Source organism: Monomorium pharaonis, chromosome 1 (assembly GCF_013373865.1).
Source record: "Monomorium pharaonis isolate MP-MQ-018 chromosome 1, ASM1337386v2, whole genome shotgun sequence".
In the NCBI taxonomy this organism is placed as follows: Eukaryota; Metazoa; Arthropoda; class Insecta; order Hymenoptera; family Formicidae; genus Monomorium; species Monomorium pharaonis.
Genome location: NC_050467.1, coordinates 13,075,603 through 13,098,338, shown reverse-complemented (window position 1 = coordinate 13,098,338; position 22,736 = coordinate 13,075,603). Strand labels below are relative to the sequence as shown.

General features: G+C 42.5%; 1 protein-coding gene across 1 annotated transcript; it reads right to left on the bottom strand.

The window, feature by feature from the left end:
- Positions 1-16,924: 16,924 nt before the first annotated feature.
- Positions 16,925-18,864, bottom strand: LOC118646457. The gene is made up of 3 exons (XM_036289412.1): positions 17,686-18,864; positions 17,439-17,599; positions 16,925-17,360 (listed from the first exon to the last, which is right to left on the bottom strand). The coding sequence occupies exons 1-3, from the start codon at positions 18,862-18,864 to the stop codon at positions 16,925-16,927; spliced, it is 1,776 nt and encodes a 591-aa protein (XP_036145305.1).
- Between the last annotated feature and the right edge of the window lie 3,872 nt (positions 18,865-22,736).

Genomic DNA, 22,736 nt, shown 5'->3' with positions numbered 1-22,736 from the left:
CAGTGGACCATGCATTAAGTGAATCGAACAAATGGATGCGATATATGTCAAACGATGCAATGAATTTACCGTCGCCGTCGGTGCAGCGTACGTCCAACGACGCGATAGATCCGTCAACGATAACGTTCACACCGCGTACGGTAGCTGTACAATCAACGATTGAAGCTCCAAAACCGTTAAATAAGGCTCTCGAGACTGTTTTTGAATCCGCCGACGATTCGTTTGCGGCAACCGTTCGAAATCGATTACAAACGTCAGAAGGTCTAGAAACGTTATCTCAGCACTTGGGGCCGCTGGGTCAAAAGTACATCGGAGATTTTCTCAGCGGCCGTGGTGAAAAAGAGAAAATTATGGATACCGTGTACGGCGTTCGTTTAGACAAGGATGGTATGATGTTGGGTAATAAAACGTTCGACGTCAACAGTAGTGATCACATAATTATCGGTGATGTAAAATACGTTGGTAGACACGGTCTTTACGAACTGATCTTTAAACGATATCCCAACGATTCAGTTTACGCGGAAAACGATAAACGAAAGTACAAAGATATATTGTTGGTTACAAACGCGCATAAACGTAATTACGTAGTTACACACGGTCGATTATTAGCCAATAAGGGATACAAGTATAAATATATAATTGCACCGTTATTAAAATATGATTTTACGGGCGGAATGGGATTACCTCGCGCTATGACACCAAACGATGATGCAATCGGAAAGGAATTACCTCGCGCTATGACACTAAACGACAACGTGATCGATTACGTGCATTGGGACGATCCTAACGAACTGGTGGATCGTCTATGGTTGCTCGAAGCCTCGCATCGGGCTGGTCATAACGCTCATGACAACGAGATGCTGTCCATCATCGAAGAACTTCGCGAGGCAGGCCTTATTATAAATTAACTTGCGTATCGTCAAAACAAATCAGTTGATCGACGTCATCCCATACACCAAACATGAAATTACCGAAATCTAATGTTAGTTCCGAAAAACGGCGACTCGTCGAGGAACTGCATGCTTCAGCGAGAAAAAATTTTCCACGGAGACATGTCATAGTTCAAGGATACGATGATCTGTGGCAGGCCAATATCGTCGAGATGATTCCGTACTCACGTTTCAACAAAGGTTACCACTACATACTCATCGTCATCGATGTGTTGAGCAAGTACGCGTGGGCTATACCGCTCAAGAGCAAAGGTGGAAGCGAGACAGCTGACGCTATCGCTGAGATAATTCGAGAGAGCGGCAGACGTCCGAAAAATTTACAAACCGATATGGGGAAGGAGTTTTACAACGCCGACGTGCAGAAACTATTGCAAAAACATGACATTAACCATTATTGCACGTACTCGGTAATGAAGGCGTCGGTCGTCGAACACTTTAATCGCACGCTGAAGAACGATATGTGGAAGCAGTTTACGCTCAACGGTAATTACAAGTGGATCGACCTGTTATCACGTCTCATGTCGAATTACAACGTTCGAAAGCACCGAACGATCGGTGTGCGACCCGTTGACGTAACTCCCGCAATGGCTGAAAGACTCTTGGATACGGTATACAGCGCTATAAAGATTGCTAGTCCAGCGAAATTTAAAGTAAGCGACTCTGTACGCGTGAGCAAGTACAAGACAATTTTCGAAAAAGGTTACACACCAAATTGGACAACCGAGGTGTTCAAGATCGTTAAAGTGCAGCGTACCAACCCCATAACTTATTTACTCGAGGATTATCGCGGAACATCTATCGCTAAAGCGTTCTACGAGCATGAGTTGCATCGCGCGACTCACCCGGACGTATTTCTGGTAGAGAAAGTATTGCGCAGGAAAGGAAACGAGGTTTATGTCAAGTGGTTGGGATGGATCACACAATTCGTGGATACACAAAGACAATGTTATTTAATCAGTATAAAAAATTGTTTTTATTATAAACATATAAAAAGTGTAGTGCATTACATACATTATATAAAAAATATAATTTTTTGTGACATGTATGAAGCATCTTTATTATCCTTCCATCGTCCATTTCTAACGTTACACATAAATTATCAAATAATTTTTAAAAATACATATAACATAAAATACACAATATGTGTAACATATATGCGTAAAATATATGAAGTATTAAATGTAAAATTATAAAATAAATGTAAAACGTAAAATACATAAAATATAAACTATAAAATATGCGAAACGTGAACATTAAAATATAAATGTAAAGTATAAAATACATAAAACGCAAATATAAAAATGGCTGTACAATACAAAAATATTATAAAGGTATTTGATAATGTCCTTACGGCAACGTCTTTACCGAATCAGGTACAAGATACCGCTTGTCGTCGTATGGACTTAGAGCGATTTTCGTTTCACGTACCGTGTATACCTCATGCAGTTTAGATCGTATGCACGTCTGATGACGCGTCATCTCTATCTCATCTCGCAGAGTAGTGTATTCGACGCATGTAGTCGTCGAATGTTATCGTTCTTGTGACAACGTTACACTTTACACCCTTTGCCTTTTTAGCGTCATTCTTTCCATCCACTTTTAACGCATACATTTTCGTTCTGAGTCCAACGAACTCAGTCATTATTGCACCGTTGTTCTCGTCCTTCATTAGCCCGGAAACTTTCTTATTCGCGAGTGGCATATCGTACGCGTTACCAGTCGGATAATCGCTCGTGTCGAACCTTGCGATATCACGTTTTATATTTTCATATACGTCGTCACACTCAATATGGTACACGAGACTATCAGTGTCTGTGTACATGACTCTAGATTTGTTATGGTACAAAGGTAGCATGTACTCGTGATGAAATTCATACAAGCAAATTTTCGATATGTCTAGTATACACATACCTACATAAATCGGCTTGTTGAATTTCACCTCAAGTTTTCGGAGTTCGACTGCAATTAAATTTTCTGCAAAAACACTGCGACTGTGGAAATTTGGTTTAGCGAACATTGCTTCCGCACCGTATCGTCCTGTCCATTTTGTTAAAAGTTTTACATCTACGTGATTGCGCACATTTTCCATAGTTTTTTCGAATACGGCGTTATTCATCAATTTATATAAATTTTTCTCAAAATCGTTTTTCTCGAGGGTACGAAATTGTGTTTAACTCGATATAATCGCGGAGCCAGGTGGATTGAACGAATTGTAATACACGATGTATCTGTGTTACGCGGAGACCATGACGAGTGCATTGCTGCAAGTTGCGATAATGCATGACGTACCGCTTCTTATCGTGCAAGGTCGCTAAAAGTTTATATTCTTGCTTGCCAGGCGCGCGTCGGGCAGAACGGTAGGTCAGTGTGTCGATCGTGCAGATGTTGCGGATACTCCAGATCGACTTCGAGAATGTACTCTGTGGGCGAATCAACAGCGATCGCGTTCACGTCAAAATTTGAAACGTTTTTGACCCATCGAAATTCTCCATAGGGCAACGGCTGACACATTGCCCACCCGTACAAATTATTCACATCGAAATACATAAGGTACGACGATGGTTTCGATGGGTCGTATGTCTGCATGTACTTGTTGTTAGCCTGCGCGTATCTGCCGGAACATTGACTCAGACCTCCGCGTATACCGCGCTCGATAAACATTACCATATCGATGTCGGTGAGCAACTCGAAATTGACGCGTGTATATTTAAGCATAGCGTCCCACGTGAATCCCGGTAATGTATAGTAATGTGCGGGGTCAAGACCATAACTTTCGACACATTTGTCACAAAAATTTTCAAAAACGTCGGCTAACAACAATACATCTGTTTTCAAATACAGATCGCTGTATTCGCCCAGCGTTCGAATAGAGAATCGATCCCATACGTTCTTGGCGTGCGCGTAATCGCTCTCTGACACAGTATCGCCCGTCAACGAACTAAAGAATAATTCGCGCGATGGCAAACGCGTTTCCTTCAATTTTGCAACACAGTCAACATACTCGTATGGGAATATGCCTTTACGAGTCAATAAATCGAATTCTTCGTCAGATAAATTCGAAAATTCCTTACGTACAATTTTTAGTTTTTCTTTACCGAGAAATGATGCCAATTTTTCAAGACTAGAATTGAGAAATTTATACGAATCTATGAATCGTAATTTTATGTGATTGTGTGGGTCTAATTCATCGGCAGTGAATGCCTATGACATGCTTCGTAAAAGAAATATATTTTTCTTTTGTAACGGGAAGCACATCGATATTTCCTTTGAATGTTGTGGCTATTTCTCTAATAATGAAGTGTGAATCGTATCCAGATAAATTATGAAAAATTACCGGTATGTACAACACATTTTGATAACACAAGTTACAAAGCGAATGCGCGGGACCGCGATAACGACCGGTGAGATGACAATGATCTTGCACTCGTGTATCATCCGGTGCGAACGGCTTATCACAAATATGACACTGCTTTGTGTTACGATATGCCTCCCATTGCTCTTTCGATAGAGTTTCCATGGGGATTTTAGCAGATAAAATTGATTTTACGCGATGCGCTAATTTCTCTAGTTGTTTAGCGAACCACGCGATACAATCCTTATCGCGATGAAACCAATACCCGATAATGTGTCATCGTACGAACAGTGTACATAATATCCTAAGCTAAATACTTAATGATGATGCTGTTGGTACGATATTTCCATATCCTCCTTCTCCATCTTCTCCAATGTACACTCCAGGTCGGCATAGACGACAAACGGCACACGCTCCTTATTGTTAATGTTGTGGAAGCTCAGCCATTTCTCGTTTTCAGCAGGTAGTTGGATGGCACAATCGTTCATTTTCTGGCAATCTACGCTGTGGACATCCAACTTTTCCGCCAAACTGAAGTAATGTAAACATCTGTAAAAAATAGCGTAAATTTTTATTTTTTATTATAAAAATTAATACAACATTTATAAAATTATTACTCACCGGTCACAAATATATTTTTTGTGTTCCTTTTTACTGAGTTGTGAGCTCACTAGACGAGACAGATCCTTGATGCATGCAAAGTGCCCCACGTTGTCTTCGCGTAGATCTTGCACGTATAGCAGATTAACATGGTTCTCCTTCTTGTCGTTGGAGAGTCTTAGCGGGAGAATTTTATAGGTTTCAGTTTGATCCTTTTGGATCTCGTAGACGTTGACCGAAATATTATTTAGTCTCTCGAATTTTTTAATGTCTTTTAACGCGATTGGAAACTCAATGTCATCGAAATTCAGAACGTTTGTATAATGAGGGTACGATGACTCCCTTTCTGAATTTCTTTCTGCGGGATATAGAGCGGCTATCACAGACCACGCGAAGCAAGCATTGTCCATCGATTTCAACCGCATTAACCACGTTAACAACCGCACGCTTTGTCATTATTTCCCGCGGTAATATCACGTGACATCCCGCGCGCATAGAATTGTACTTATTCACATTTACAGTCAAATTCTGTATACGCGACAACGCCCACCCACTATCGCGTTCTTGAAATTCCTCGAGCGATGCTAACGTGGGCTCGATAACGCACCGCTCGTACCACTCATCCAAGTCTGATGTTTTAAAGAGATCACTGTTTTTCGTGGTAATACTTTTATTGGCGCGTTTGTCGCCCGTTACAAATACGCCATTGAATGCGGTGTTCACCACAGAGTTGTGTCTTTCGACAGCGTCCCGCACTCGATCGAGTACTATACCACCAGCGTCTTCTAAAAACTTTCGCGGTTCAATGTAGTTCTCATTGATAACTGCTTCTGTCAGAACGCGATTCTCAAACGCGGTGTCAATTTCTCGCCACACGAGTCTGTCCGCGTTGTCACACGAGTCACTCGCGTAATTACCACCGACGTGCACGAAACGTCTTTGCAGTCGCGTCTTTTCACCCGCGAGTCGCGCGATTCTCGCCACCAAAGATTGTCTTTGTCCAACGTTGAATCGAGGGCGCTTGACGCGGCTATGTTCCTCGAGTCGTTCGATACACTCGTCGCACCGCTGCAACCACTCAAAACACTCGTTCAAGGTAGCGACCCTGTCAATTTGGTCCAACAGCTCGCGCTCAAAATGTTCCATTTTTAATACTATTTTTTTCAATAATTATTAATAAATCTTTACACTGTGCAAACCGGACACAAGTTACTGGGAATCATTACAAACATGGGCTGTCTACAATTTGAGCAATATTTTCCATCCAGCCTACCGAACGCATTAGTAATATGTTTACTAAAAGCATGCATTATTCCGAAATCGGTGTCCGCTATTCGCATAATGCATTCGGCACATACTGAATATGTACCACCCGTGGTGTAATAAAAGTATATACCGCAATGTTTCGATCTTGCAGTTATGGCACTTCCGCAGGTGTCAAATGTTTCTCAACGGCATCGATATAATCCTCGCTGTCCTCGCTGCAATCATCACTAATGTAGTTACTATCTTCCGATGCTACGCTCTCTTCATCCATTATATCCTCAAAATTAATGTCATTCATAACGTCTATTATCTGGGCATCGTCCATTTGTTGTATATTATCCACAACATTAAAGTTTTCCGGATGATTATCCGCAATGTTTATCACATTATTTGCACCATCCACAATATCTATCACTTCGTTTTCATCGTCTGCAATGTCTATCATTTCAACATCATCATCGTCCGCAATGTCTATCACTTCGACATCATCGTCCGCAATGTCTATCACTTCGACATCATCTACGATGTCTACAAGTTCCACCATCACTTTATTCGAAGTCATTTTTTCACATCACACTGATTTGCTCGTATCTTAAGCTTCACGTCGACTGTGCGATCGTGATTTCCTGACCCATTTATATACTTCCTATAACCCTTTGTCTTCCTTTGTCTCAACCAGAACATTGGCATTCGCCATTTTGTTTTTTATTTATATAATTTCAAAGCAAGCTCCTAGTTCTGCGAACAACTGGATATTGGTGCTAAACCGCGAATCGCATCCCTCGTAGCGATTGAGATGTCGGTGCAACAAACGTCTTTTATTTCTTCATCCTATACCACTTCTCAAGTTTTCACATTATTTTGTCTTCGATGGATTTCAAGAGTATCTTCTCCCATGACTACGCGTCTCATAAGTTAGCAGCCGACAAAAAATTATAACATTGTTGTTTACAAATTTTAACCGTTTGGACAATAGATTTCGTCTATCGCTGATAGTAGAGAGAATTTCAAAATTTTTTTTCCAACGACTTCCCCCTCCCCACATCTAATCTTTGTATATTTTATCTTTTTTTCCTTTGTTTCAACCGAAGCATTTTGTTTTTTAACTATACAATTTCACAGCGAGCCGCTATTTTTACAATCAACTATCGGGTATCGATACTTAACCGCAAATCACATCCCTTCCACAAATCGCATCCCTTATTTACAATTCAGTTAAAACGTCAGTCGGTGTGACAAACGTTTCTTATTTTGAATTATACACCACTTCTCAGATTTTTTATATTATTTTGTCTTCAGTAGGTCTCAAAAGGTATCTTCTTCCACGACTACGTGCATTGTTTCCCCTCATAAGTCGATGCCGACACAGAAAATTACGGCGTTTCTATTTACAAAATTTTAACTGTTATGGCGACACATTTTGTCTATCACCGATAGCAAAGAGTAAGATTATTCCCACGACTTCCCCTCCCTACGTCTTTCCTTATTAATATCATGAACTTGGTGTGAGTAAAAACGTGCAAAAATATATATGCGGTGAATGAGAGTAAGAGCGCGCGAGAGAACGCTAGACCGCATCTCTTATTTACAAGTTGTATCGATCGAAGCGTTGGCGCTATCTTATCTAACGTCTAAATAATAACTTCCGACTGATGAAAGATTCCGCTACGTACGCAGCATCTCGCACATAAGAAAGGTGTACTTACTCATTGTCAGTCAGTCAGTCTCGAGTCGTTCACCCATCGAGATGGACATTTTCCGCGTCGGGGCGGGCATATCCGCGTTGAGACAGGCGTTTCCGCGAATTCAGTTTTTTACGCATGTGAAAATAACACATGCGATCGGTCGCATGATAGACAACTGCACTTCACCTTCGGAGTCCGAGTCGTTCACGCGTAGCTTTTTTCCCAATTGATTGACAATGTATTAAAAGAAGGAGAGAGAAATCTTTTGAAATCGGTGCATCGTTAGAAAAATTAAAAAATCTAATGATGGATTGATTCCAAAAGATCTCTTCATTCCCAGTACAACATGGTATACAGTGACATATAGAGTACGTGAAAAATCTGGGGGGGGGGGTATTGGTTCAAAAACTCCTAAGCTCCGAGGGGAGTGTGGGGGTGCGGGGGTCTCTTGCTGTTAAAGGAGGAGGGGGCGTCACGTTGGTGGGGAGAAAATGACGCCTCCCCTCCCCTTTACCAGCAAGAAATCCCCCGCACCCCCCTCGGAGCTCCCGAGTTAGAACCGGCCTACCATTCCTACTGCGAAACTTCGCGCGATGCGCTCGATGCTGACTGCTGCAGCTGACCGACTTACGTCATCGTGCTACTGACATCTTTTTTATCGTTATGAGTGTATCATTCATAACAAGACGAAGAACGGTAAGGGGAGAGATAGGCGCGATCTTTAATTTTCCCGCGAGCAGGGATATTGTGATTTGACCGGTAGCAGATGTAACCTTGAGGTATACCGCGGCAGCGTACGCGAGTGTAGAATCGTCGGCGAAGCCATGCAATTTCACCTGAGATGTTTCAGCGGTTATTCCGGTCCACCGAGAAATATGCAGGTTATTGAGATGCGAAAGCCTTGTGTAGAGCCTGCTCCAGTAATGGAAAAGATTATCAGGAATTTGCTCATCCCATCCGATTCGAACGCGCCATAACTGTTGCATAAAAATCTTGGTAGAAACAATAACCGGAGTTACCCACCTTAACGGATCGTATAATTTCGTGACCGTTGAGAGAATGGTGCGCTTGGTTCGAGGTATCAAATCTTCTGTCGAGATTTTAATTTGAAATGCGTCGCGCGTCGGATTTCAAGCGATGCCGAGCACCTTTATTTTGTCGTCGATTCCGATGGGTTTTGAGTGTGATAAGCCGCGGTCCGACGGGTCGATATCCGCTAGTAATTTCGGCGAGTTGCTGGCCCATTTTCGGAGCTCGAATTTTCCTCGACGTAGCAAGGCAACGAGCTGCTCGCGAGACTCCCGCACAGAATCTATATTGTCTCCACCGAATAATACGTCATCTACATAAGTTTGATCGCGAAGAATCGGCACCGCGCGTGGAAACATATGTCCGTCGTCATCAGTCAAACATTTTACGACGCGGAGAGAGAGAAACGGAGCGCAATTCATTCTATACGTAACCGTAAGCAATTGATAATCGATGGGGCCCTCGGACGGGTCACCTATAGATTCTTTGATAATCGAGATCTCGCGGATCTATCAAAATCTGGCAATACATCTTAGTAATATCTGCCGTGTATACGAACTTGAAATGACGCCACAGAAGCACGATCGCGGGTAGATCCTTTTGTAATTTCGGACCGATGAGTAAGTGGTCATTTAGTAACGTGCCATTCGACGTCGCGCACGATGCATTGAATACGACGCGTAAGCGAGTCGTGATACTGTCTTCACGAATAACCGGATGATGCGGAATATATACGCATTGATGATTCGCGCGATCAGCTGATGGCGCCTTTCGCATGTGCCCGAGAACAATATATTCGCGCATAAATTCATTGTAGTCATTGTTTAACGTCGCGTCCGCATTGAGGCGTCGAGATATTGAATTGAAGAGGCGTTCGGCGGTCAATCGCGAGTGCCTGATATTTAATGGAGGAGACCTTTTAAACGGCAAACGGACAATATATCGACTGCCGGGCTGACGCGAATGAGTGTCACAAAAGTGAGTCTCGCATTGCTCATCGAGGGGGAGGGACTTCCTCCACCTCCCAAAAACTTGAATCTCCTCGGAGAGCGGCTGAAGGTTTGTGCAGTGAAGAACGGTGATATTGGCGGAGGATTGCTCGACCGTCGAAGCGCGCGACGCGCGTGACAAATCTGAGCTCGTTGCGACTGGTCCGGAGATAACCCACCCGAATATCGTTTGTTGTGCGATAGGTTGCTCCGCGTTGCCCTTTCGGACGTCCTCTTGAATAATATCACAATAAATGTCTGCACCGATTAAAATGTCAATAGGATCGGAGCTGCTCGGATCAGCATCCGCCCACAATAAATCAGAGAGATGCGCGAAGTGCGAAGATGCGGTCACGCGGCGCGGCGCGTATGCTGTTAATGAATTGAGAATGTGGTACAAAGCGATGGATTATTTGAGTCTCGCGGCGAGATTATGACTGAAGAGGCGTGGTGTACTTTACTCACGCGAGTACCGCCGACGGCCGAAATTGAGATCCGGAGGCGTTTTGCGTATAAAGATTGAGCTAGATGCTCTGATATAAAGGTGGCTTCGGAGCCTTGATCGAGCAGGGCTTGCACCGTCATCGAGCGACCGGAAGGAACCTTTACTGTAACTCATGCGGTCGCCAAAAGAACTTGCGAGTCGCGAGTCGATTGAGCGGAGGCACATAGCGAAACGATCTCGACCTTCGATGGACTAGATTGAGCCGTTGACGCTACCGACGGCGTAGTTGTCGCGGAAGGAGTGCTCGCTTCCGAATCAACGTGAAGCATCAAATGATGCTTCTGATTACACAAACGACACGTGTACTTACTTGTACAATCTCGCAAAGTATGCTGGCTACTCATACAATTAAAGCAAGTTTAAAACGTTTAACGACTTTCTGTCGCCGAGTCGGATTTTTCGCAACGAAATCTGGACATAAATTTAAGTAATGACGCGCTTTGCAAAGCGGACACGCCGACAGGAGAGTCGTGGAAGCCGTCGCGACATTCACACGCGAGGAATTCGCAGACTTCGGCGCGGGCTTCTGAGATGAAGTGGGCGAACACTCCTCAAGCGCACGGATGGAGTACAAATTTTGTAAGATCTGCGAACGCTGGCGGTGAGTCAACTTGGCTTGTTTGGAGATTCCACGCTTTACGGATCGCAGGATCTACCTTATGAATCAAAAGATGAACGAGAAAATCGTTCCATAGATCTTCCGGAGATCTTTCTAATTTTCTTAGCGATGAGATCGCCATGTGAATGCTATCGTACAAGCCTTGCAAATCTGAAGCGGATTCGCGACTGAGTGTCGACAGGCCGAGCAGCGTTGACATATGATTATTGATGAGTCGGCGCTTACTCTCAAAACGAACTTTCAATACGCTCCAAGCAACATAAAAGTCATCCGCTGTAATCGGAAGGTTCGCGATGACTCGAAGCGCGCGGTCTTTCAACAAGGATGAAAGGTAATGCATCTGCGCGAAGTCAATTAAATCTACATTGTTAATGATAAGCGAGGTGAATCTATCGCGAAATGTCTTCCACTCCGAATAAGATCCGTCGAAAAGAGGCAAGCGCATAGGCGGGAGATGAGGTAGCGAATACGCGGACGCGAATGGAGTCGCATGTCCACTTTCAAGAGATTGGTTCGGACTCACAGGAGGCTCCAAGTTGGCTAGACAGTCTCGCATGTGGTCCAGCGTAGCATTGTAGATCTCTTCGGTTTTTTCAAACTGCGCCTTGACAAAATAATCTGACGTTGCCTTGGCCGCTGCGGGAGTCGAGCTCGTCAAAATTACGTGATTTCCTTGGTAGGGAGTCCACAGGTCTTTGAAAAAGAAGATCCTTGAACGGATCTTAGCCGGCGTTAGATTAGCTCGTCCGATCTTCTTAAAATTTTCAAGCGCTCGTTCTATCGAGCGTTGCAGCATTAATTAAGTGTCGATCAACTCCGTCATTGTGAGATAAAACTTGATAACGATTCCGTCGTCGGCACGCACTCACGATCCGGCTCGAAGAACCAGCTTCTTATGTACAAGCGCGCAAGCGGCGATTCGAACTTAATGGCGCTTGCGATTAGATTCACCGGAACGACTCAGCGTTGAGTTCGGAGTGCGTGGATCTCGTGACCTGATGATCACGAGCAAATTTAGGCAGGTGATGAAATAAGCGATGAATATTTCAATGAAACGTCACTTTATTCCAATCGTCGCACACAATGACGGGTTTCCGTCTATCCAGAGTAAGCGTTCCACTGAATTAAATAAATCCTCCAACCACCTCGCCTTTTCACTCAAATAATTATCTGATGTTCATAATTGTCACCCGCAGTCACACACCGCGGATTCTTTATCGAATAGATAATTGAAATTAGATTATGCGAGAAACGCACTCGAAAACTGAAGGATACGCGCTTCCGCCTTGACTTGCAGGGCGCGGAGACGGCGATCTGTACACCACAGATACCTCAGGCCGACTGACTACCGCGACGCGGCATCCTGAACGTGAACGGGAGCATGTTCCTGCTCGGTCCAGGACGTACACGAGCGTCTCAGGGTGGATGCAGAAGGCGAGAACACACGGACGCCACGAGCAAACGAGCCGTCCGTATCCTCGCTCGCGCGCGACACCCGAAAACACCGTGATCGAGTGTTCCCGCGCGAACAATCGGAAACGTTTACATAATGAATTTTTTCACATTTGTGTACACATTCGATGTTAATAAAAGTTTTAAATCCTTCTTCTTTACGAGCTTCAAAATGAAAATGCGAGCCAGCCTTTCTACACGCGGAATTAATTGTGGAAAAAAGTTCGTTGATATCTTTGTAAATACCATTTGGTATTACAACTTCAGTCGTTGTTAACTTAATGTCTTTCTTGTCTTTGTCCTTCGGTTCAATATCGACGAATTTGAAAGTGTTTTCGCCATGATTTATGTGGAGAAAAGTATTAGGAAATTGAATCTCGCTAAGCCCGACTTCCCATTCGCCATGCAAAGATAAAGTGTGTGGTAATTGTGTGGTGAAAGATGACGTCTTATTATGCGGAAAATGACGTCTTATTATGCGGAAAATGTACTGCTATTGCTCGGAAAAATGATGTAAAATTGGTCCTCCCGCATCTTGAAGAGTGATTAAATTCGAAGCGGGTATCCATCTGTCGAACTTACTGGGATAACCACGCCAGTGGACCAGCACCTGCTTATTTTTTCCGTAGCCTCTACTTTTTATTACTCGATCGACGATAAACTCGTCCTCCCGCAAATTCTTCTCGACTCGAGCTAATTCCTATTCATAAAAAATACCGTCTATGACTTCACCCGCTAAATCACTCAGTTCGTATACGCGAGGTTTTCGCCACTCGAGAACACGAAATATCTCTTCGCTCCAACCTGCCTCGTATCTTTTCTCGAAGGTAGCTTTTGCTCTACTGACGCGAACGAGTTCTCCAACGCGATATTTAGCTTTACGACTTTGATTTTTAACGTTCCATCGACGAAATATATTTTCACGTGCGATTTGCGCGTTTCCTCTCGTCACGATCGTCGGTTGCATTATGGTGGAAGAGTGACGGGTATGATTGTACGCACGAACGATATCTTGCAAAACGTCAATGTAACGTCGTGTATTTTTATGCATAAAGTACCGCCACATTTTCTCCTTCAACGTCCTATTAAAACGTTCAACGATCGCAGCCTTGATGTCGGGATTACGCTTTACTCGAAAACGGATATCGTTTTCTTTCAAAAACTTTTGCACTGTTTGCGCGACAAATTCTTTGCCTTTGTCCGTTTGCAGGTATATGGGTAAGCGTCCTTCTCGAGAGTACACGTTGAAAAGCTTTTATTACGCTATTGCTCGTTTTGTCTCACAACGGCTTTACCCAGACAAATTTATTGAGCACGTCGATAATCACGAGTAGATAAGAATACCCGTCATTGTAACTTTTAAGATTCCGCAGTTCAATCAAATTGGCTTCCCACACGTCGTCGATATTTGTTACATTGTAATGCAGACGTGGAAACTTTCGCCGTAAAGGTCTGTGTAGCGTGTACACGTCTTGTGATTGGAGCCAGCGCGTGACTTCGTCACGCGAAAAATCTGGTTTAACAGCACGTGTTAGATTATCTACAGCGGAATAACCCGCGTAATGCGTCGGATCGTAATATATTTTTTCAAGTTCCGACATTATTGCTTCTTCACCGTACTCCAATTGAGTAAGCGCCTTTTTGGAAGCGAACGTGTTATATTAGGCGTGGAACTCACAAAAGACTGTGGTCTCTCGTTTATTGAAGATCCGTAGGCTGCTTTTAATAATTCTTTATTTCCCACCAGTGCCGTACGTGTATTTAAGCTACGCAGTAATCGAGCGAACTGATCTCTTCCCATTGCTTTCACGGTTTTTCTTTCACGCACCGCGTCGTTTATCAGTTCGGTTATATCAGAATCTTTCACGACGTTGCCGTCTATAGTCACGATACCCTTCACGGTATCGCTTCGTCTTGCAAATAACGCATTAGCATACGCGCTTGTGTACGATAAGTTTTCGGGACAGTTTCCATTATTTTCGACACTTTTTAACACAGGAATATTACGAATTACTTTTTGAGTTTTTTCCTTTACTGTATCCATGTTACTGAGGGAGTTTGTCGGAAATTCGCGAAGTTTCGTGAAAAACGAACGTTGAATCGTCGTCGTCGTCGTAGTCATCGGCGTCGTTGTCATCGTTGTTGTTGTCAGCCTCGTCTCCTTCAGCTCGCGTATTGTTGCTAGTGGTTTCGTTCGCACTCCAAATGGCTTTTCGCTTGCGGGCTACTTGGATAAGATGAAGATACCGCCAAAGTGCCTCCTTGTACATTTTCTATCTTTCATCCGCGTTGCGTGGTCATGACGAATTAAGCACGCGACTCATTTCCGCATCGAGCCGAGTCAACGGAGTTCCAGGAGTTCGTACAGAATTATTATCCCCGGCGATGTTTCTTGAATTTTGTAACACCGAGTTCTCCATTGGTTCCGCTGACAGTTGCTGTTGCTGATGCGACTGTTGTCGTTGCATTCTCTCGAGATTTTCCGTAGAAATCAAGATCATTTTTTTGACTCTTTCCATCGTTGTGTGATTTTACCTTTCGATAAAATGTGATAATAAAGCTGACAATATGGGTGCGATAATATAGGATAAAAATCCTTCTCGTTGTATCAATAGTTTTCTTTTAGACTTCCAGTTATCACGTTTTCTTGCGATACGTCGTAGGCTCGTTTTATATTTCGACAGTCGTTCTTTTTCGCGTCGTTCGAGTGGTACGTTACCGTTAAGAGTATTAAGAACGCATTCGTGGATACAGCGAATAAATTTTTCGTCCGCGGTTCGAAGAAAAGCTGCCCGTTTGTTTTTGTTCAGATGACACACGGCCTCGAGAAGGCAGGCGTTTCTCTTTCCGATCGAACGTCTGGCAATTTTCGCTGCACTGTCAGTAGAAACGTTACGCTTCTCCTTCATCGCGTGCGTGCGTGCGAGTTACACGACTGAGTCACGCCAGCACCGTTACGCGGTTTTTATACGCTTCCGGAAACCATTCTACGCGACACGTATACGTAATGTCGGGTATCGTTAGGAAAGATGCACTTCCGGAATCGATATCTATCAGGAGTCGATTGTTTCAAATCGAACAGCAAATATTCGTGCGGTTTTAACGTGGCGTCGTAGTATGCCTCTTCAACAAACTTTGGGTCGTCGGGATAAACTTGTCACGCTAAATGTCGAATTTGCGCCCGATCGCGAGGATTTTTGAAAACCACGATGTAGTTTGCGTTGAGAGATATGTCACTTTGTCCGCGTCCCTGATGAAAGAGATTTTGCGAGATAAGAATGACACTGAGATTTTTGTGATGACTGCCCTTTGTAAAAAGATCTACGATCACTCGACGACGATTCTCTCATAAGATCGTTGATTATCACCAGTTTTGGAATAAACGGATCGTTCGAGTAATCCTCCGGACGCGGTAATCCCTCGCGAAATTCAATTATATTTTTTTTCCTCGCTGCAACGTTGTTAGCGTGTTCTCTTCCTTTACACACACGTCGTTTTGTAATTGACGATAAGCCTCTTGCCACTCTGCGTAATAAAATAAAACTCGCTCGAAACACACGTCGGACATGTGCGTCAAATAACAAAGAAAAGTCTTTACAAAGATCGTTTTCCCACAGCCAGTGGGTCCGCAAACGATCGACGTCCAAGGATGTTTCCAGCGCACGTCCATTTCGCGTAATGAGCGATTTGATTTTCTTACGTGACTTTAAAAAGAAAAATGAAAAGTAAGAATAATAATTTTCGCTTTTTTGAAATAAGTAAATTAATTTTTTTTAAGTTAGAGATAATTTCATCAGCGCGGGGGGGCGGCGGCGGCGGCGGCACGCTCGTATCAGCGTACCCCCGCGTATGCTAGCGAAACAAAGGAACCGCGGCCGACGAAATTAGCTGATTCAGACCGCGGTGCAACGCGCGCGTACATAAGCTTATCCGTGTCGCGGTGTTCGCTTTTACGTGTGCGCGGCATCGCTGCTAACAAACCGATTGGCGATGGCGCTAAAAAGGATAAAGGTAGGGAAAATTTTTTTTCTTTTTTATTTATGAGTAAAACTTTTTTATTTTATAAACTTACTTAAAATGAAAAATTAGAAATTTTTAATTTTAACTTTTTTTATTTTATGACTTAATTAACATTTTTATGTATAAATATAAAATCATTATAATACAAAAATATTTTAAATTTTACACTGTACACTTTTTACAAAAAAACTTATTTACAATATTTTTACAGTTTTACATAATTTTATATAATTTTTACAAAAGTTTACAAAATATTTTTATTTACACTAATTACATTTTTTTACAAAATTTTACAAAAGATGTTTATTTACATCTACACTGTACATTTTTTTTACAAAATTTACAAAATTTACAAGATTTCTTATACACTAATGGACGGAAAATTTTCGGTTATCGTACATTTTAAAACTAAACAGAAAATAGAAAAAGAAGAAGAAAAAAGAAACCATATTTACAGTTAACAAAAACCATACGGGAACAAATAGTGATTATCGATAAATATGCGTTTTAGCAATTTTTTTGGCACACAGGTTTTTTTTTCACTACGTGTCACGATGTCGTGAAACGCTGTACGCTGAATTGCGGTAAAACGCAGTTTTATCACGCCATCCCTTCCCGGTTCTTCTTCTTCCTCTTCTTCTACCTCAGATATTAGATTTCTTATACTATGAAAGTTCAGGAGCCTTGAATTAGCGTAATTCAATGTTATCCCCTTCACTTTGCAGACCTCGTGGGTGTTTCCTTCCAGCGTACGAACTACATACGCGTAAAATTTCGGCCCTCCCGATACGAACGACTCAATGTAGCTACCGCTGCCATAGCAATCGAGTTCTTCCGTCATGTCGCCTAAAAAGTTACCCGTATGTGGTTCGTACTCGTTCGGAGCACCAGAGCTTAAATAAATACAAGAGTCTGTATCACAGTATAAGACTCTTATTCCTAATTTCTCTAAATAACTATACAATACTAACCTTGCCTGTGCTGTCGTATAGGCAGCGATAACGACGTTAGTTATCGGCGAGGCTACGACCGCTTCCTCGCGTAGCCGCCATGAAACGTACATTACCTCGTCGTTGACGGGTAATATACTGGTTATTTCGTGCTCGGGACTCGTGAGCAAAGTCACGAAATGCTGAAATGTTTTTATAATCTCGGTTTAGGCAGATTGGCTCGTTGGCCGAATTTCCCCCAGAAAGAATTTAAGCAAAGCTTAGCAACCGATCGAAGATCAGGATTTCGAGCGATGTTATTTTTTTCCAGAACGATACCCTCGGTTTTTTTATACTCTCTCAGGTATCGTTCCTTAGCCACATCGTCGTCCTGGCATTCGCTCGGCCACCCGCTCGCTTCTTGCTTTAATTGTAAAAAACAATTTATATATTCGGCAAACAAGCCACCCTGCCGGTTACCGGGATCATATTTCGTGACTTTGTATTGCCAAATTTCGCTCACCTCCGTCACGATATAACCCTTTTCGACAGCCTTACGCAATTCGCAGGATACCCATGTACCCGCGAATTCACGATCGGAGGGAGAATCGTGAGTGCAGTGCGTTTTCGAAAAGGTTTCGCAGCTACGGCATAGTCCGAATATCAATTTATCGTTAACGCAGAACGGGAGCACCGGATGATAAAGATTGCGCGGTGGGAATACTCTACAGCGGACAAGACCTTCTACATTGTCGAAATTAAAATTCAGTGCTGTCCTGATTAATCTGTCACATTCTTCTCCGATATAAATATCGGGATGACCAATCGGGAAAGCACCGGTTTTTAATACGAAAGGGTACAAAGAACATACGTCAACGTAACGTATTTTCTTTGTACCCTTAACTTCATAAAGGGTTGCGATGTTCTCCGTACGTCTGCTGTAAAACGCGTCGCGTGGATTAAGAGGTGCGTGTTTCAATATTGTGTGATTTTCTAAAAATGCGTTAATTTCCGGATTTTCTCGCACATCTCGATCAAAGTCGCACTCCCACTTTTCGGTTACGCGGTACCCTAACCTTTGAAGACGCCACGTCTTCGCGAGAGTACGTTCGTAACGCGTGTCGATGGTGTCTTCGGGATTCGTGGATAAAAGCGGACGATCGCGATTAACGCGAAAGCAAGTTGGATATCTGTGCCAAAAACAGTCGTGAAACTGTAATACGTAACGTCGCGTCTCGTTAGCAGTCACTATTTCGTAATATCCGTCAACTTTCGCGCCTGCAATTTGTTGCTCCCGTCCTCGTCCCGCGTGAATAATCTGATGTCCTAATTTGCGTTCCATCCACACGAGCCATCTGCGAGTTTTGCTCAGAGCTTTCTGCGATGACTTGTCCGCGTTCCTGTATCCCTTTGACGGAATCACGCCTATCTCACCCTCGCGTAAAAAGTTTTTGCGAAAAATTTTCATTCGCGTGGATGCGATAGTGCGTCGTGCATTCCTCGAAAGGACACACGTCGTCACGTCCTAAAAAGATTTTACGGAATTCCATGAAGGCGCGACGGAGAATGATTACGTCGTTACGGCAGTAACGAACAATTTCGCGTTGGAAATCAAAGATGTAACCTTTGTTAAACATCTTTGAGTACTAAGCTAAAAATTGTTCGCGTTCTTCCGGTTTCGTTTGCTCGGGACAAAAATATCGAATGTCGGGTAACGGTCCGACATATGTCTGGTTTTCGACTCTATTAAAAAGGTGTGGGAATACACCTTTATACGTATTCCTCAACCCGAAAGCCTTGAGTAAATCGGATAAGCGCATGGGCATGTAATTTACACTGTCTATAAATTTAATATGCCCAAGTGTGATTATTTTTGTCCCGTTCAAAATCATCTCGGGTTTTTCAGTCATTTCAGTTCTTTCTATTATATACTTTAATATAAACTGTGCGTCGAATGCTTTCGCGTTATGCGCGATACAGATGATCTTTTTGAAACATTTCGTCGATCGAGTTACGAAATCGACGAATTGTTTCACAGGATCATCTCGAAACACAAATTCACGTATCCCGCACCATCGACATCGCGTCGCGTTTTCCTCTATCGCGGAGCAAGCCAGGGTCGTCAAACTCTTATGGCGAAATTTTGTCTAGTACACGAGCGCCCCCTTATTTATGTCCTTCTTAAAATCAGGAACTACGTAGCCAAAATTCAATTTGGCGTCAGCTCACGTGATCCTCATCCTCACTGTCTGCAACATGGCTGTGCTTTGCCGGGTCTGGCCGAGCAAGCAGAGTGTTGCGGCATATTGAAGTACATAAAAGCGCGTTTAGTACGTTTCTCATTTAACAACTTTTAATTTTAGTGGCGTACAACTGTGTTTGGTCGTGATGTGCCGGGTCTGACCGAGTGCATTGAAGAAGCATATGTCTGATGCATATTTTCTACAACGTACGAATCTCCAGTTGTGCATTAATGTAAGGCTCGAATTTATACAAGACCTAAATACTATGTTTGTGTATACGTATTATACATATAATACATATACATAGTATTTAAGTCTTACATAAATTCGGGACTTACATTACTGTACAACTGGAGATTGTATGTTGTAGAAAATATGTATCAGATAATATGCTTCTTCAATGCACTCTGTCAGACTCAGCACACCACGCCTGTGTTACGCCACTACCTAATTAAACGTTGTACATATATATATTTATATGTATGTATTGCAGTTTAAAATAATAAAAATTTAATTATAAAATAAAAATTAAAAATTTAATAATAAAAAAGGATAGAAAATAAACATTTTTATCAATCGATCCGTACATTTTTACCGGCAAATTGCTATTTAGTTAGAGGGACATAATTTGGATGGCGCTAGACTACTAGACAAAAAATAACATGGGAGATTGTGTAGCCTGGAGCAAACTTCGCAGACTTGTTGCGCGATGCAAAGAGTCGGTAGATGAAGGTAAGTGTCTTCACTACCTTCAAGCACCTCGTCTTGTCGTATTTGGAAATCGTAAAACACAAACGCGACGCGACCTTTGACTCGATTGTTCTCACATTCAAGGTTATCTTTATTACAAGTATCTTCCAGTTGTTCAACCGTACTCGTACTCGCACCAGGATTTTTGACTACGGTTTTGCGGCGAAGAGGACGCATGTAACATTGATGATTTGTTGACTGCAGCGAATAGTACGACTTACAATACGTCACGTCGGTTAAGAGTGACACACTCAACGATAAGGTGTCAGTAACACGATGACGTAAGTCGGTCAGCTGCAGTCAGCATCGAGCGCATCGCGCGAGGTTTCGCGCAATCCGCTCAACAATTAGCGCAATGCTCCTTAGACAGCACTTGCTGTCTAAGCAATAATTTGGAATACTGACCGATTTACGCCCTCACGCAATCCTCCCCTTCTTTCGATCCAACTACCGAATTATCGGATATATAAACCGGCGAAAGAAGGTGAGAAGCGAGTCAATCCGAAGTAGACAAACTAAGACTACACACGACACTCTGCTTTGCGGGGTCGTTTATTGCCGAGATAACTTATTGTAAACACACAACCACGACGCTCTGCCTTGCGCGGTCGTGGACAATGAGCTAATAGACGCGACACTCTGCCTTGCGGGGTCGCGATCTACCCATTGTAACTGAATACAAGAATAAAAGTGTTCAAGACAAATAACGGTGTATGTGACGAAATACCTTCCTCGCGAGATCTCTGGCAGCGATCCCAAATCGTACTCACAACGAGGGGTACAACACGTCGCATTTGTGCTTAGATCCCGATTTTACAAATCGCTCACATCCGTCGCAAATCTTAACAGAATCACAGACGGAAGCGAGCGATTTACGAGCTGCTTTCGCGATGCCGATTGTAGCAGCTTTGTCCAAAAAAACTGCGTTCTTTGCATCTTCCACATCTGACGAGCGCCGCATCGAGATTTTTGCAATGCGTCGCTGCGTAACATCGTGGACATTTTTTCGCGCAACGATGCCCCCTATCCGGACGATAACCTACGTTACACGCGACGCAATACCCTCCGCGCGAACCGGCTGCGGCTTTCAAGCTTAATATCGGGTTATGGTGACGCGAACGCTCGTAATACATGATGTTAAGATGATACGAGAGTTCGCGTCCTAATGTCCCGAATAACGTGGTACCATCGTACAACGGTTTCTCGCCACGACCGAAAGTACTAAAATTATAAATTACAATTGCGATGTTTTCAGTAGCGAGAAACCATTCGAAGCGTTCAATTTATGGAATTCCACAACCCTCTTCGGGGATTACGACACCGGCGTTACGCGTTAATTCTCGCTGTAACGTCGATGTCTTACATCTAACCGAATTCGACATTTTATGTAAATCTCCCTCGCGCGCGTTTCCCCGTTGACAATAAATACGCGACAGCACCAAAGTGCGAGGGAGACACAGATTATCGTTGTTATTAATCTGTAGGATTGAACGTTTCGCGATGTCTTTGCGCGTTAATTTTTTGGATGAGTCTCCGCGACCTACTGGTACTGCGACACTAAAGACGCTCATTATAAACAACGTTTAGGGCCAACTATTGCAACACAAAACTTAAAACCGTATTTTATGCATTCACAAAATAAAGAAAAAGATTACATTAGTTTAAATTTAGAGTTTAATTTTAAAAAGTTTAATTTTAGAGAATTTAGCTTGTCACATGATAAAATTAAAAAATCATTGAAATTACTAAGATATTGCATTATAGATATCATTATGTGCTTCTTACTTATGATTAGAATTCTTTATTACAAATGCAACACATGTAAAAGAATATATAGGCCAATGGGCAATAAATGAGGACAAAGCAAAATTTCGAGTAAAAAATCATTTATCAGATAAAAATATAAAAAAAAGAAAATTAAACCGCTTAAAAAAAATAGTACTTACTCGCTTAGTATTGTGGATATCCATTGTGATCAAAGACAGAACAAATGTATTTGCAAGATTCTTCTTTTTCTTTTTCTTTTTTTATATTTATTTTGGATTTCCAACTTTACATGCATAAGGTCGGTGCCACGGTTGATGTCTCTGGATAAACAATACACAAGAGAGATCAGAACAATAAGATTCAAAATAATTAACCGTTAAAGAGGTTTTCCAGCTTAGAAAGATGGAGGGAAGTGACTTGATTTTTCATATTTTTGAACACAGAAACTTTTGGCCATCAACATCTTTTAAGAAAAGAAATCCACCTGAACGCTTAAATATTAATGTGAAGTTTGGATATTTATTGCAGGAAAATTAATGAAGCAAATATGCTTAATTTTTTTTATTATAAAATATATATT